Here is a 17,886-nt window from a genome sequence, read left to right as displayed (position 1 = left end):
ATTATTATTATTATTATTATTATTATTATTTTTGTTGTTATTGTTGTTGTTGTTGTTGTCGTCCCTATGCCCAGAGACAAAACTCCATTCGTTTCCCATTTCACCTGGTTCCAGAGTGTTAAGAAACTTAGGTTTATAGGGTTTTATGTTATTTTTTAGGCAGCGTTGGATACTTTCTCTAAGTAAATTTTAATCTAAACTAGCAATCCTGAGGCTATTCTGAGGATTGTTTGTAAAATAATTTAAAATTTCATACTCGTGAATACGTCTTCACTGTTGATCGTCCCTTTTTAAAATGCATTTTGATACAGCACCATATTCCATAAAAGTATTGTTTATTTTAAAAACTGTGCTATGCGTAATATTAGGTCTATCTGGATGTCTGTTGTTAAAAATTATACACACCTCTCTTGCCGCCCGATCATTTTCACCAAAAAGACGTAGTATTTCAATTTTCTTAAAGTTAAACTTTGAGCCATCGTAAAGAATTATGTAACTTATTTAACCATGCACAAAAAATATTACAATGTGCAGTGGCACATTGTAATATTTGTAACTTGTGAAGTTTGACATTTGTTGTCTAAACTTCTATTTTTCACAGCCTACCAAATTTTGTTCATATTATTTTTAAGCAACGTTATTTTCTGGATATCTCGTAATATTTTTTTCAGAAAATTCTTCACAAAGAATTGGATTATGGTTGTAGAATCCAGTGGCTTTTTGAATAAAAAAATTATAAATGTAATTATTTTTGTCTAAGAAGGTAATATTTGTAAGTTTTGGCATAATAACCACGAAATAATAATAATTTGACGAACTTGTTTATTTTATGTTTACTGGTTTTTATGGTTCTTATTAATAAATTATTAAACCCGTATTTGTTATTTAATTTTGTTTCCCTTTGGGTTCTATTCGGTTTTTATAAAAGAATAGCTTCACCGACAACGGCAAACACTGGTTATGCCGATGTTGTCATAACTTTTTTAGGGGCAAACTTTTTTCGCAAAAATTGGTACAAATGGATCTGAGGGGTTCCTAAATCCTGTGGTGCAGTCAGATTTTTTTATAAAAAAATCGCTAACAAAATTTTGCTATTTTTCACTTTAAAAAAATCGTAGTATGCCTTGAAAATCAAAATTTTGTCTCAAATTTTGCATCAAGATAGAGCTTTTGGAGATCTATCTTTAAAAAAAACCGGTTCAAATCGGTCCATAAACAACTTTTGTACGCGAGTGTTTCCATTCTTTATGGGTCACCCTGTATATTAGTGTAGTTTTTTGTTTCATTCCAATGCCCAATTAGCCCAATTAGTCGTCAGAAAATAACTATGACTATTCTAGTTGTCTATATTGCCTAGCTTTTAATAGTCATCGGTAGAAATCCGGAAATTGTTTTTTAACTTTTTCACTTCAACTATAACTGTAATCTCAGTATGTATTTCAAATTTATATTACTCTCTAAATAAGTTCTAAAATTTAAGGGACAGTTTTACAAGAATATTATAGTAGAAATTTGTATCTGGTTTACAAGTTCAACTCTATAAATAACAAAAATATAAGTCAGCAATGTTATGATGAATAATGGCTTGTACCAAACAAAGACTTTAATATTATAATGTTATAACCATAAATTTAAATAATACTTAACAAATTGGTTAATAAAATACTTCCTTACTAATTTATGTTGGTCTAAAATTAGAATTAGATTATTCAAATTTCTCTGTAGTTTTTCAACAGATGAATAAATCAAAATAATGTAGTTATAAAATAACTATTATATGGTAATATTTCATACACTAGACTCAGATTCTTAAGCGAGAATAAAACTAATCTGTATTATGTACGAAATGGTTGAGATATCTATAGACTACTATTAAGTGCTAACACACCAAGAGCATATGTAAAAATGACAAAGCTAGCTGAATACTCATATTTGACTAAAACTAAACGGCAAATACAGGTAAAGAAAGGCTCAATAATATGTAATTGGTGTACTTTCACACCTAAGAAGTCATTTAGCACTCCTGATGCCACACATTCGATTACGGAGAAAGATTGTTGAGTAGCTAGCCAAATAAAGAAATATAAACAGAACGCCAGTGAATCTAAAATGTCTGTTAAGAAAAAGTTCAACGAGGACACATTTGTATCGTTACAAGATCAGCCTCCGAAAGGGACGACGATGTACGGAAATTCTTCATTTTCATCGGCTCATATAGTAGGGATTTTTTGTTTTTTTCATTTCCTTTTTTGATTTATCAAAATCTATATACATTTACTGCTTTTTATTCATTCATTGATTTGTATATAATTTTTTATAAAATGTCACTTTACCCGTAAAGTTTGTAAATTTTTGAATGTCCAGAGCTCTTCGTAAACCATAGTGATACAATTTCTTGCCCACCTGTGAAAATACATCACAAGTTTGGCGGGATTAATCAATTAATAGCCAATCAAGTCTTTTCAACACATCGACAATGTAACGAATTTAATTCGGAACAAATGATGACAAGACATTCTTTCAAATAATTACAACATTACTAAGTGTGCTTGTGTATTGTGTATTATACTGAAATACAAATAATGTTTTCTGGAAATCAATTGATACTATTTCTGATGTGCAGTTTTCTGAAATCGAATTCTGGCGTTCACTGGTAGCTATTTTCTAAAATACTTTTCACTAATATGAAATTAAATTTACTAAGATAAAAGTGAAATTCTTAAATTAAATCTGGAATACTTACATCTGAAAAAGGAATAATCCAGATAATAACCGAATTTCTAATAACGGTAAGATTACAATAAAGGTGATATAATATGAACGCCTCAAATTTTATGATAGAACCGTATACCTACCCCTTCTCCAGCGAGGCTGTTGAAAGAATCTCTTGACCCAATTTTCAAGCGCGTGATAAATTCTGTACTATTATGGTTAAGGCCGTAAACTATCTAATTCCGGCCTCCGTTTCTCCTCTCCAGTAATGAATTTTCCTAGAGCGGTTTTTACACCATTTACTTTTCACGTGGTCCCCAGACATCGCCTTTTTTCAATTTTAACCGAAGTAAAATACTGAAAAAGTTCCCAAAATGAAATCTGGCCCTTTAATGGTCTCCACCAAAACATAAATAGCTAGAAGCATAAACTTCTGTGTTTAATATACTTTAGAAATTTTAAATGCAGCGTTAATCACACTTATTAATACTAATAAGTGTGATTAATTAACAATTGTTAGCAGTCAAAACTTTTTTATAACTTTTTCTTAAGGTTCTCGTCATTTTTTTATTTTGATATTTACGTCAAACTGAAGTTTAAAACACTTCATTTCCAATTACCATATCAGATTAGCCGCTACTATTGGCAGCAACCAAGGAAAATGACAAAATTGTCAGTGTAAAAGCTTCTAATTCTGCATATGAAGAGAAATTTTGTTTGTAATGTATACAGGATAATATATTTTCTTATGACGAAAGACACAATGCTACAACATAGCTCTCGCACTGATTATTGACATGCAATTTTTATTTTATACTGCATATACTAAAAATAATTTCAATGGGTTTAAAAATTTTAAAAAAATGTTTAGTGGGTCTTTTTTTAATTTTGGAAACCCCGTGGCTCGAAAACGACCACCTTAGGACCCTATGCTCATTACCCTGTGCAAATTACTTTAATTTTAGACGTAAAACACGCCTCTAGATTATCTACACACTGAAAGAATTGGGCTTATTAAACTGTTTATCTAGAATAATGTGTATAGCGCATATTAAAACTTTTATAACCAATATACAACTTTTATTAAAAAAAAGCAATCATCTCCATACTCATTATTCAATCAGTTTAACTGGAAGGTGCTTAATACACCTTATGCATCTATGAAATAAAGGTTATAATGAATTACTTATACATTATTAGGTGTTATAGACTTTATATTCCAGTTGTATAGTAGGGAAGATTTGTTGTATAAAGACCAGTATCCGAATTTGTATATAACAATTGTATTAACAGAATTATTCGTTCTTATACTGAATATGTTTCCGTTTTTAACGTGTAAAACGCATCTTATAATGGTTAAGTGATCGTCACCTCTCGGTGCATAATCGGTTATGATCGTTGTTAAGTTATATTCATAGTCTTGTAATAATAATCATATGTCAGACCCGAGAGCGAAGTGCGCCGACTCAATAAGAAACCTGGCTATTCCAGCCGCTGATTTAGGGTTCGCCGCACGAGCTCATCCCTTCTAAGATTTCAGTAGCATGCTATGCATGAAGCAGAACGGTACTCAACTATCTTATACAGTCCACTTTTATTGTCCATACATGTTCAATCATTGTCAAAATAAACACACAAAACCACAACGTCTTTATTATCTTTACTCAAGAAGAGAAAATACAACAATCGTAAAATTTCCGACAGTCCGCTGTGCATCGACTTACACACGTCTAGTTTGATGAAAATGGACAGTATATGCACATGTTTTGTGGGATACATGATCATATCGCGTTGTGTGAAATGGAAAATTATTATGTAAGTATCTAACTGTTTTATGGCTTGTAATTGTTTTGTTTTTTCAAATGTAAATCTTGTCTAAATCTTAAAAATTATTATTTTGTAGGTCCTATTAGAAATCGCTGATGTTAAGTTTTACATAAGATGGAGGAACAGAAGGTTAACGGTGACAAAGAAAAGCATGGGTATAAAGTCAATCAACCAGAGGAAATAAAATTATATGGAAAGAAGCTCAACCTTTCTGGGGATGCTTCATTCTTAAGGTGGAAGAGTTATAGTGCAAATTCTCATGTAATACAAGAAAATACGGGTGCATCGTTGCTAAGAAAATAAACTGGACAGTTTTGGGAGCGATTTGTCATCATTTTTAATGCTTAAAAGTATGTTTTATGTATGTTTACATTAGAACCTTAGCTTGTAATTACAGTTATCCAATAAAATTTCTGAAAACTTAATGACATATGTTTTTAACTCATACAGAGTATACAACAGTTTAATACATTTATTATTATAAAACTTATAACCAGTACTAGATGTTCTAATAACGATATGGAACACTTTAATAAGAGTTATTGCTATTATTTCGTAAAGGTATAAAAAACGTTGTATACTAGTTATACAATAATTTAATAAAGAATAAAGTTTATAGTCACTATACAACTGTGCTAGCAATACGCGTTTTATATCCAATATTCACCTGTTTAACTGTCACATATAGTATACAATGGTCTTATATATAATTCTAATAAAGAATAAAACGCATTTCTTTCAGTGCATGTACTTTCGAAATACCCTATATAACATTTTATATAAAATATAGTACTTAAAGTAACGGCTCTAATATTTATCATTTTATTATATGTATGTACGTAGATAACAGCAATACATCAGTCAATATCACGAAAATTTATCTAAAATTCTTCTAGAAAATGTTTTTTTTTTTAATTTACTAAAAACAACAATATTAGCGTTTTGGCCTTATCATAAAAAACGTACTTGGGTAAATACGTACGTACTGAAGTAAATGTAGAAAACACAAATCCTCGTAGAAGAAAACTATAATAACGCTTGTGGAAATAGCACGTTACAAAAATGCCCAGGTGCTGCACGCTTTAGATGCAGCCAATACTCGGTTATTTCACGTTATAGCGTCACATACTTTATATGCGGCGCCAGATGGGACCATATCCAACAATTCAGAATTACTGGTCGTAAAATATCGTTCTAATTTACATACGGATTCCATTACTTTTCTATAACTCATCTGGCTTTGAGATGCTTACAGCATGTATTAACCTGTTACTTCCTTAAAGTTTTTGTGTAAGTACAATGTTTACTTGACAATATACAGAGTTTATCTGTAAAAGTTTCGACTCTGTTTTAGTGTAGTTTGTGACTCTGCTGGTTGAAATATGGTATATTGTAAATATTTTCAAGTGATTCAGTCAAATATGTCAATACGTATTTACGTTTTTTAATTATTGTTAACATTATACAAGATGTTTCTAGATTAATTTGCTAAACTTTAGAAAAGCGTTCATAGGATTCAATGTCAATTGAACAGGGAACTATATGATTCTTACCCACATCAGAAGCTTCTTCTTGCCACATCGATTAGGTATTACTTCAAAAAGGTAATCCCGAGTAACCCCTCATTTCCTTTTTTCTCTTCCTTCTTTGTTCTTATGACTCGCTTAATAAACCTGCCAACGAATTTCATCACTCTCTAGAATTTTTGCAACAATATTCTCCAGCGTCAAACCTTGCCCACCATGTTCCTTAGACTCCCTTCTTCTTGCTCTTACGAACATCCTTCGGCATCTATTACATTCCCTTCTTTTGTCCGCCACCTCCTCGCACCACCAGTATTTTCACCACCACCTTTCCTACCTAACTTGAAGGCTATCCTTTTTGAGAACACATCGTCGCACACCTTCAGTTTCTCTATAAAGTTTCTAGAAGACAAATCTCACACTAACTCACGGAACACCTCCTCCCCCATAAGATTGGAAGTAAACCTGCTGGTCATTGATCTCAAAGTCTGTGTTATCTCCTTTATCTCTTTATTCGTGTTAGATGGAGATATCACTTCTTCAGGTTTTTGATAAAACCCGTAACCGCCGACGCCACGGCAGGCTATCAACATAATCCTCTCCTTTCTCTTTCGCATGTTTTTAACCATCGCCTCTTTTCCTTTTAACTGACTTCCTTTCTCTTCATCTCATGTTAAGTCAACTAACATTAACTTGGGCGAGGTTGGTGCAGACTGTGATTTTATTTCCAGAAGTAAATTCCTCCTGTTTTTCTGCCTCTCAAGATCCGAAGTAAATGTCCCAAATACCTTGTCCATTGCCGAAGTCCGCAGCTAACCCGACCTATGGCAGTCGCCGAATGACGGTCGGTGGGAGCCTTTGCTAAATCCCTCTGAACCTATCGGTACTGGGGGATCCACCCCCTGTACCCTATACAAGTTTTGTGGACTTTTCCATGTTTTTGTAGTTTAATTCCTAATCCATCGCCAGTCTATCAACAACTCTCATGCTTCTATTCTCTCCGCAGCGGTACATGCAAAGCGAAGAGAGAGTGCAATCCTGTTTGTCCACGGGTACTATTTTATTTCACACCTACACGCCAGCAAGCTGGTGAGGGCATTCCCCTATCTGCCATCGGAGGGACACGCCGTGCCGGAATTACAGGTGTCCGCTGCTAGACTTCCATGGAAACCCAGCACAACACGAAACCTAATCTTGAAGGTCAATTGAAGGTCAACTTCATAATTTTAAATGGGGTCCTCTATTTTTTATCCTGGGAATGGATTCGGCAGAAAGTTTTTCACCCGGATGTGATCTCAACTTGACCTTGCGGTCAAGGTCAATGTCACAGCGAGTTCAAATGATTCGTCACCCCTGAAGGAACCTCGGAATAAGATGTTTGCCTCCAGAGTTGATGGGATTTTTATCAAGTTACTCAATCTTGACTTTGAATCTGACCTTCAAGAACATTTGAAGATTGACTATAGAAATTGACTGATGACATCTACAAATGTTGTTAAAGGTGTTCGGGACCATATTTAAGTTTGAATGTCATTTGAAGGTTAATTAAAGGTTAACGTTGTTTCATTTTATGTCGGAACCTGTATTCTTGATACTGGGTCCTGAAAAAGTGGTAAAACCTACACTCGAGTACATTGCAAAGTAAGGATCAAATTAGAATTTAATTTAAAGATCAAATCAAAAATTAACCCTGGAATACTATCGAAGTGGTATCAATGGTCCACTAATAGTGATGTGACCCGAAGTACACCACGAAGAGCTTATACGATCGGATTTTGTATATCATAGCTTTGAAAAGGGCTGATTTTGAGTTAATTATCTGTTTAGAATATCAAAGCAATAAATGCTCAAATGTAGCAGTATTGACTTTGACATTCTCATATTGTCATGAGTAGTTGGTCTTTCCCCATAGACTGTATTTTTGAGGTATCCCCCCAAATAAAAATTCGATTCAACTATTCGAAAAATGATAATTCGTACAATTCTGCTCTATCCTTGCATAGTGCGATGATGCCCCATCTTGTTATAACCACATCCATCTTGTTACTTGCACTAGCTTCCTTACGCGACGGTATGCATAATAGTCCAAGCATTATAGAGAAATGCTTACAGAAATTATTACCTGGACAAAAAAAATATGACCGTATAGAAACTCGATCCAAAATGACGAACATGGTTAAAAAAAATGATTGCAAAGTTGCAAAAAACGCTTGCGCGCTTCAGTTTATTACTCAATTACTAATACTAAAAATCAAGTAAACATATCCTACTATTTTTTTTAAATATAAGTATTCATTATTAACCTCCATCAAGCGCATCGCTGTTAAATGTTAATTGCATCTTCAACATTTTTTTTAAATAAAAAATTTATCTCGGCTCCAGAAGGTCGTAGAAAAACATTCGTGAAAAGATGGCAGCAGTTTCTTTCTTTAAAAGTCATTTTTATAAAATAAAAATTGAAATAGTTATTTGAAAAAACATACCCAAAAAAGTGCAACTTTTTCAGTAATTTTTTATCCTTAAAATTAATAAAATCGTCAACATTTTTTAACAGCATGATAATATAACTCTTTACGAAGAAAATAAACCAAAAATCGTCACTGTAGGGTTATCCATTGAGAACATATAGCGTAAATGTAAACGAGTTATAGAAGAAGAGAAACGAGAAGATTTTTAACGGTTTTTTCGATATATCTCGAAAAGTAATAAAGCAATCGATACTTACAAAAAATCAGTCGATAGATCTTTTTAAAACCTACAACTTTCTCATTTAAAATTTTTCGATCGGTGCTATATTTTTTTATTTATTTTAGAGAAACCGTTTTTTGCAACTTTGCGATTTTTTTTAACCATGTTCCCCTTTTTGGATCGAGTTTAAAGAACAAGAAACTCGATTTAAAATTAAATTTTCTATACGGTCATATTTTTTTTGTTTAGATAATAATTTCTGCAAATTTAATATTAATCCGTGACAGAATGCTTGGACTATAAGGAGGATACGAAGCGTTCTACCGAGTTATTATTGTATTGAGATCAGTATTTTCTAGTATTATTGGGAGGTGATTTTCGAGGATATTGAAGCTACTCTCACTATTCACGACAACTTAAAAAATAGGGGCCTATTAAAAATCCCTTGGTAATGTCAATAATGGCTGTTATGTCCATTTCTGTTGAAAGTAGATTCGTTACTGAACATCACGAATCGGAATAAATTGGGATCATTTCTAATTTGATTCATTGATCTTGTTCAATCAAATCTTGATTGAATGCGACATGATATGGATGGAACTCGGATGTCTACTGCAAGTAGATCGAGGTATACTCAATTAACGTTGAATGGTTCGTAGTGAAATATGTGAATCTAAATGAACCATAGCCATAATGGCAAAAAAACAAAGATTCTGCATCTGATTTTGAATATTGCGCCTAGCTCTCTGTCGCCAAAGGTTTCTTCGAGCTCTCAATTTGAGTAGGCGAATAGTATTAACATTAGGATGAGGTCGTCTTGGTAAGCGTTTACGGTACAATACTGCAAATCTTCTATAATTGGGTTGACAATCTTCCAGAACAAGAAGGATGCCAATCATATCATTTGCTGTGTTAGGTATTATCAATTACAGGAACAAATAATGTGAATAATGAGTGCGTGGAGGAATCAAAAATTGTCTTTTTGCTAAACAAAAGCAAGGATCAAGGTCATGATTGGGTATCGTGATGAAAATCCCATCAACTTTGGGGGCAAACATCTTATTCCGAGGTTGTTTCAGGGGTGACGAATTATTTGAACTCGCTGTGACCTTGATCTTGATCGCAAGGTCAAAATTGAGATCACATCCGGATGTTAAATTTTTATGTGGAATCAGGGTAAATATTGTAATATAACAACCCTAGGTTCGATAAAAAATAAATAAACGTAATTGTGGCCAAAAATATGTGATCGTCATAAGGACTACCTACGTTGTGTGTATCCATTTTTAATTGACCGGAAGGCGCCGGTTACTAACTTTGTGAAGGGGATGTATGGTTTAATTATACAAAAACAAAAGCAGAGTAAATACACCTAACTTTTATTTACATACAACAATCTTCAAATTAAACATGTGACAAATATAAAGTACAACAAAAACATTAACAACCATTTAACATCAAATGAGAGTGCCAGGCTCACCTAGAGCTCCTGCGGGGAAAGAGCATGGCAGAGAAACCCACGATCGTTGCTCTTACCACCCAAATATAAATACAAAACAACCGCTAACCAAAGGCATACATTAATAACCTTTGCTAATGATAAATAAGACCTGTCTCATTTAATGTGTGACTAAGTGTCATCTGTTACCTCATATTAGTCATACACACTTCCAAGTAAAACTGAAGAGGTTTGGTGTTAGTTAGCCGGCAGAGCCGGAAGGTACTGGAGTCCCATACGGGAGGCAATCCAGCTATAGTTGAGATTTCGGAAGATCCTTCATAACACTGGAGTCCCATACGGGAGGCAATCGAGCTTAATCCAGATTCGTTCCGCACGGGCGAAAATGTTAGTAAATTCAACAAGGCTCGTATAGACGTATGACATAAAGTGAGCACAAGAAATCAAAGAACAACCTAATCATGATAAAACAAGTTAAATGTGAAACAAAGAGGTCGTTAATGCAATATCTGGGCAGTCACGACAATATACATATTTTAACATGTAATAAATAATGAACAATCTTTAATAATAATTGTAACAATTTTATCTTAGAAAAATATACGCCCCTGAGCGTAAGACAATGAAGGCTAAACATATACAGAATTATTATCATGAAACATCTATATTTTACGTATAACGTAATCGTGGCAAAAACAAGTTAGATGTGAAACAAAGAAGTCGTTATTGTAATGTCTGGCAATCAGGACAATACATATATTTTTAACATGAAATAAATAATGGGCAAACTTTAAGTATAATTATAACAATTTTACCTTGGAAAAATATATGCCCTTGAGCATAAAGCAATGGAAGCTAAACTTACAAAGAATTATTATCATGAAACATCTATAATCATCACAATCATAAGATTATATAGAACAATTAACAACAAAGTACTTAAAGAATATTACCTGCTAACTAATAAAACTTTAAACACTTAACTTTTCACTGCTTTGACACACTGCCCGCCGATCGTCTTATTACCTATCTGTACACCGTTCTCACTTCAACTACCTATATTCAACTCACTAGGCTTCCTTCCAGAATTCCCCTCCTATACGTTAGTTTTTGCGCTTTCTTTTACCGACCGTTAATATTACTTTTTCATTATTATACAACACTCATGTAACAGGTGACGTCGAAGTTGATAAGATAAGTACGGTTTAAGATTATGAAGGTGACCTTCAATTCACCTTCAAGAGGACGGTCAAAGTCAAATTCCATATCAACACCGCATTCCCCCAATACACTGAACAACTTTCCATTAGGTCATTTTTGGATCGGAGGCTTCCCTGTATGTATAATTCACATACATCTACAAGGCTTATTATTTATCATAAGTCATTAATATAGGTCTATAATTAACGTAAAACTAACAAAGGATGGCAGTAATTTGCTTTAAATGGTAGTAAATTATACCACATTCAGGGCTTTACGCAGGAATTTCGAACGGTTCGTTTTGATATATGTTTATCGTTTTATTTTATTTGTATTGTAATTTCACTAATGAGCTTTTGTTTTTATAAATATAAGCGATATATCTACGTCTCGAAATGTCAGTAATCAGGTATACATAGTTATTCAACATTTAATCGCCAGAATTCAAGAAGAAATAATTTAAGTACAAGCATATTTCATCTATAATTGAAGCCTACTAAATTTCTGATCTCAAAATCGTAAACTAATACGGATGATACATCTAATAATTTCCCATGTAAATTAAAAACGTCCTCTCAGCACCTAACTAAATAAAAGCAAATTCTCGAAGTATAAACAGACCTGTTTAGATTTTCTTATTGTTAGACTGTTTTATGACCTAGTTAAATTAATAATGTGCTCTATTGACAGTTACGCAATGATCATCTCTTCTTTTCCAGTCGCCCCAGTGATAAAGGTCCCAAATCAGCTCCTAGGGGCACCCCTGAATACAGACGTCCAGCTTGAATGCTACGTGGAAGCATACCCTAACACCATAAATTACTGGATAAAAAATCGTGGAGAAATGCTTTTGAACGGGTAAGCGCATTTACAGCATAACAATAATATGATATCCGTTCTCCCGTACGTAAATATTTATTAAATGCTTTAAAATAAAGGGTTAGGCAGAATGAAATTTCCATCTTCAAAGTTAGTTTGTTTTTTAATATAGTGAGACACAAATTCAAATCAAGTCGCCATGCTTTCGCTATAAATCATGGAAGTTTAAGACATTGTCAAAGCTATTATGATAAATGTCAGTTTAGTTGTGAATATTCAATGTACTTTTGCGGTTAAAATTTATTTTAAAGATACTAATTCTATTGTAACCACCCAGCGTCTATTTCGTCGTCACTTTCATTTAATTCCACAAGATCCAGGTCCTAGTTGAATAACGATTAGAAAGTGGGTAAACAGGTTTCGCAGTACCTACTGCTTCATGTGCCAGGGAAAAACCAAAAGGAAGAACTCTTTCCATACGCACACTTGAAAATGCTGAGAGGGTGAGAGTAGCTGTGTTATGAAATCCTAAACGATCCGCTTAACGACAAGCATTAGCAATCAATATTTCAAACCGAAGTTATCGCCGCATTCTAAATGACTTACATTTCCATCCCTACAAAATTCAAATCGTACAAGAACTTCTGCCACAAGATTTTGGAACACGCGTTGACTTTTGCGAGCGTTTTGAAGTGTTACTTGCTGAAAACCCGGATATGGTTGACTGCTTGCTAATGTCAGATGAAGCTCATCTGTCAGGTTATTTTAACAAACAAAACTTATCATTACTGGACGACGGAGAATCCTCAAAAATTGCACAAATTACCACTTTCTAGCGAAAAAGCTACTGTGTGGTGCGCAACATCAGGCTCTCGAATTTTTGGGCTGTTTTTCTGAGGAGAATTACTTGCCTGTTACTGTTATATCACAATGTTATCAGCAGGAATTGCGTAACTTTTTACAACAACTTCGCAATGTTGATGTGGATATTCGACGACATATCCTAATTTTAAGCTAGAATGCTAAAATTTCTCGCAAAAAGTGAAATAAAATTTAAATTTCTATGACGTTCGAAAGTATTCAAACAAATTTCACAAGTAGGTAAGCAAAGCCATTCCTGGACCACTTCAAAGTCACCAAAACGACTAAAGTCGAATTAGTTCGAGTTTCTACAGGTCGCATATTGCAGAAGAGTTCTTGAAATTGATTTGAAGAAGTCCAGAGCGTAGGAAAAAGTTGATGTATCCCTTGAATGGCTGGGAATATTCAAAAACTAAGGGAAAATCTAGCTTCAGCAGACCACCATTAAACCAATCATTCTGCATTAAACATAAACCGCTCTGACGTTATACAGCGAAAAAACACATGCGTAATAGGCCTTTGATACCTAAAAGTTGGTGTATCTCAGGAACGAGTGAGAATATTGAAAAACTAAATGGAAAAACCTCCCTGCCACCTCAGATTTTAATTGGCAATTCTGCGTTAAATGCAATAAGTCCCAACGTCATACATCGAAAAACAAAATAGTTAAGGACTCCGAATCATTTAATGTTTTCTTTTCATCCTGCAATGCGATGACCACCTACAAGTAATGAATTATATAGCGAATAATGTCGATTTATTTACATGAATTAGCTCAGTGAGACCTCGATTTGAATCAAAGTTGTTTGTATTACAAAGACAGAAATATTAAATAATTTTACTAGACAGTTTAAAATATTTGTAATATATTGTCTATAGATGTCTAACAAGTCTTAACTTGTTTCAACTTGTTCGGACCTGTTTGGGATCTGTTACGATTTTGTGGTGATTTATTTTGTGTATGGTGGATAATAAAGAAATAACATTCATTAAATATTTTTTTATTTTCAGAATTACATGCATTTCTTTACAAGTACAAGCTCAATTATTATACTATTTTTTTATAATTTATTTTGAAAATCGTACCCAGCAGCTTCCATATCTCGTCATCCTGTTGGCAAAGACCCAGTGGAAAATATGATGAACTGTAACTTATTCATTGAACTGAACTCTCTTTTCGTGCGGTTATGTTAATGAAACCTTTTGAATCGCTCGTGATGATATTTTAAGGAGGTCAGCAGCATCATTTTTAGTTTAACGTAGGAATACACTTTGTCTTTCTCATAATAATAATTATGCACTTGAGAAGTAAAATTGAAGCGCAAAGTGCAAGGTAGCAGATAGACCTACAACTGAGGATTCAGTAATATAGTTAGTCAGTGAAGGAATGAGGGAAATCGCGAAAACATCATTAATTAGGGGGATGGCTGACCGGTATCAATCTCTCACATTGACCCAAGCCAACGTTCTTTGACCCTACCATACCCGCAGAGAGAGTGCCTAATTTCTCTTTATGAATATAGCTGATCTACATTCTTACGGCCACAGGAACCGAACCCGTGATAGTAGTATTCATCGATTCAAGTATTGACACCTCATACCGCTCGGCCACCAACCGATATAAGTATTTGTAATTATGAAAAATAGCTATCACTTGATTCATTTACATCGTTGAATTTACTCTCAGTATGTATGTACTTGTACACGCATAAGATTCACTCTATAAAATTACATTTTATATTATAATTGTGTTCAGACAATTCAGAGAACATGACATCAAAAAAAAATTATAAATTGTCGCTGGAAAAATACTTATAGCGACCTCTACAACACTGACGAATCCTCAAAAAGTTACTTTTACCAAATTTCAATGATATTGTTTTTTGAAAACCAACCAAAACTTAATTTAAAAAATGCATTTTTTATGTACATCTTGTATCTCAAAAGTCAATAGGCCCATGGTCCATGATCCATGGTCAGTTTATGAATGATCTATCGGTTCTTGAATTTATGGCAGCTTTTTCTCAAACATCCTGTATAACATAAGACTAAGTGATTTCACTATATCAGAATTAGTATTTATATTCCCTTTAGTACCTAAATTTTTAATATGCATATTATTTATCAAACAATTGTTTATTTGTTATTTATTTTTTAATTGAATCCTTATCAGAAGTATTGCCTGTTCGCTGCCTAAGTTTCAGTTGTCGTATTAGCTCTGTCAGATCTGGACTAATTAACAAAACGAAATTTCTGAAACTTGGCAAAACTTCCTCTTCGTCTTCAATTAATCACGTAAACGGAACGTCAGTCAGCTTTACTTCTTATTACTTATATCCATTTTTTAACGAACACTTTGGAAATAATGAGTCTTGAGTTGCCTATTTACGAGTGTTATTGCTGGTGAAGATAGAGAAACAAGTTCCCGCTGTTCTCACGATACGATACAGCACGATAATTTGTTCGAAACGATAATTGAATTAAATCGAATTGAGGATCTACCGCCTGAGCATGTAGATTTTAAACTGTGCGCCACTACACCATTTCACAATTTTATCGTTTCGATAAAATAATCGATTCTGTACTATGTGAAAGGCCAGATTGAGTGTGTTAACGTGCAGGTGTTATTTCCTGCCTTTGCGTATTTAAAAAGTGCATTTATTTTATCTGTTTGACTGGCATCTTATAAAGTTGTTGATGTTTCGATTAAAATTAATAGTTCAATTAAATGGGCCTTTAAGTCGCAATTTTGGCGGAATTTTTGATATATGTTAGTTTAGGTATATAATAACAATAAGTTATAGTATTTTTTTAAACCCCTGGCCAGAAGCGAACAAAAATAAAATAAAGGGGTTTTTCAAGATAACTCGGAAGGGGTAAGAGCTATAAAAAAAGTTTCTTTAAAAGTTGTAGAGCATAAAATACATAGAAACGGTCTTCTTGTACTATTAAAATTAACAGAGATAGGGAGACTAGAAGTTAATGTGTGATTTCAAAAATTTAAAAAATCATAAGCAGAAAAATGAATGAATTTTATATATTTTTTTTCAATCTACTCTAAAAAATGTAAACTATCTTTTCAGAGAAACAGATATATTTTTTAATTTTTAATAAAAAAGTTATAACAATTTCATAACGTCAATTTTTATCTTTGCCGTAAACAAAATTTAGAAAGCAACTTTTCATATTTTAAATAATCAATCGAATGGCATAGAAAAAAATTGTTTTAGTGTTAAATTATAAAAATTAATGATTAAAAAATTAAAATTGTTTTACTAAAAATTAAGAAATATATCTATCTATTTCTCTGAAACGAAAGATTACATTTTTTAGAGTAGATTGAAAATTAAAATTTTAAAATTCATTCATTTTTCTGCTTGTTATGATTTTTTAAATATCTGAAATCATCCCTTAACTTCTAGTCTCCCTAACTCTGTTAATTTTAATAGTAAACAAAAAGTAAATAGACCATTTTTATGTAGAATTTTATGCTCTATAACTTATATAACAAATTTTTTTCAGCTCTTACCCCTTTTGAGTTATCTTGAAAAATCCCTTTATTTTATCTGTCACTTGTTATTATTATATACCTCAAACTAATTTATATAAAAAATTCAGTCAAGTTGACCAAAATTGCGATTTTAAGGCCCATTTAATTGGACTATAATAATAGTATAATTTATTAATTTTGGAAAACTTTTTATGTCAAAACAAAAATACAATTATAATGAAAATAGTCGTATAAACTACATTTTTTATAATACAATAATGAAAAAGAAAAATCGTAGTTACTAATAATGAGTTTTTGTCAATATACAATTATGTAAACAGTAAGCTTTTGCATTTTAGTAATTAACTACGATATATCGTGTATTTATCCTGGCCCAAATTTCATATTTACTAGTCACATGTTCATGTTTTAAAACTAATTTGCAATATATGACATATATATAAAACATGCGTAAAAGCAATTTTTTCGATATTTATTATCAGATTTGATGTCCAGTTAAATGAATTTTATTTATATGGTAACTTTATTAGTTATTATTTCTCTTTTTATGTGTTCATATTTGCATAGCAATATGATGGGGTCAGTACAGATATCATTTCGTAAATGAATCAAGGTTTTGGATGCAGTTTTTCCTCAGGGTATGACAAGGTTACTAAAGTTTACAGATTTAGTCTTTCAAATATTATTTTTTAATCTTTAATTTATGGCCTTATTATTATTTTTGGTTTGACAAACGGACGTAGTACGCCATGGATTTTGTGACATCACGCTCCTTTTGCTTCACAAAGCCACATAATTCTATCCTATACTGATCATTACCTATAGTTTCAATGGATGACCTTGTTTCCAAAAAGTGGGGGCGAGACGTATTCCGTGTGTTTTGCGCATGTTCCATAATTAGGAGCGGTTGCATTCAAATTTAAAAGATTGTCACGGCATGCTCTGTAATATAGCCGATTATATACACATAAGATATTAAATTTATTTTCACTGATTGTGAGTTCACTTCAATTTCTAAATGTTTACTTTTCTAACATTTTCTTCTATGAGTCCTCTATCGATAGGCTCCTTATCTAACACATTATTTTACTATTTATTAATTTCAATAAATAACGTAAGTATATGTATAACCTATTAATATTTTGCAGGCTCAAATAAAATAAAACAGAATACAAATTTATATGTTTTTAAAACTGTACATAGGCATGTTCGTAATTTTGGTAATTTTATTAAATGACGTGTATTTATTAAACAAGACTTAGTATTTCAAAAAATCGCCACTATTC

General features: G+C 32.6%; 1 protein-coding gene across 1 annotated transcript in view; it reads left to right on the top strand.

The window, feature by feature from the left end:
* Nucleotides 1-12,271, top strand: part of LOC108910589 (lachesin-like) — a 127,125-nt gene extending 114,854 nt beyond the window's left edge. The window contains exon 4 of the mRNA XM_018715242.1: nucleotides 12,129-12,271. Coding sequence (XP_018570758.1) covers nucleotides 12,129-12,271 — 143 coding nt within the window. The remainder of the gene's footprint in view (nucleotides 1-12,128) is intronic.
* The last annotated feature ends 5,615 nt before the right edge of the window (nucleotides 12,272-17,886 follow it).

The sequence above is a fragment of the Anoplophora glabripennis genome, unplaced genomic scaffold (genome assembly GCF_000390285.2).
Source record: "Anoplophora glabripennis isolate ALB-LARVAE unplaced genomic scaffold, Agla_2.0 scaffold444, whole genome shotgun sequence".
NCBI classification, from domain to species: domain Eukaryota; kingdom Metazoa; phylum Arthropoda; class Insecta; order Coleoptera; family Cerambycidae; genus Anoplophora; species Anoplophora glabripennis.
This window is presented reverse-complemented; position numbering and strand designations above follow the sequence as displayed.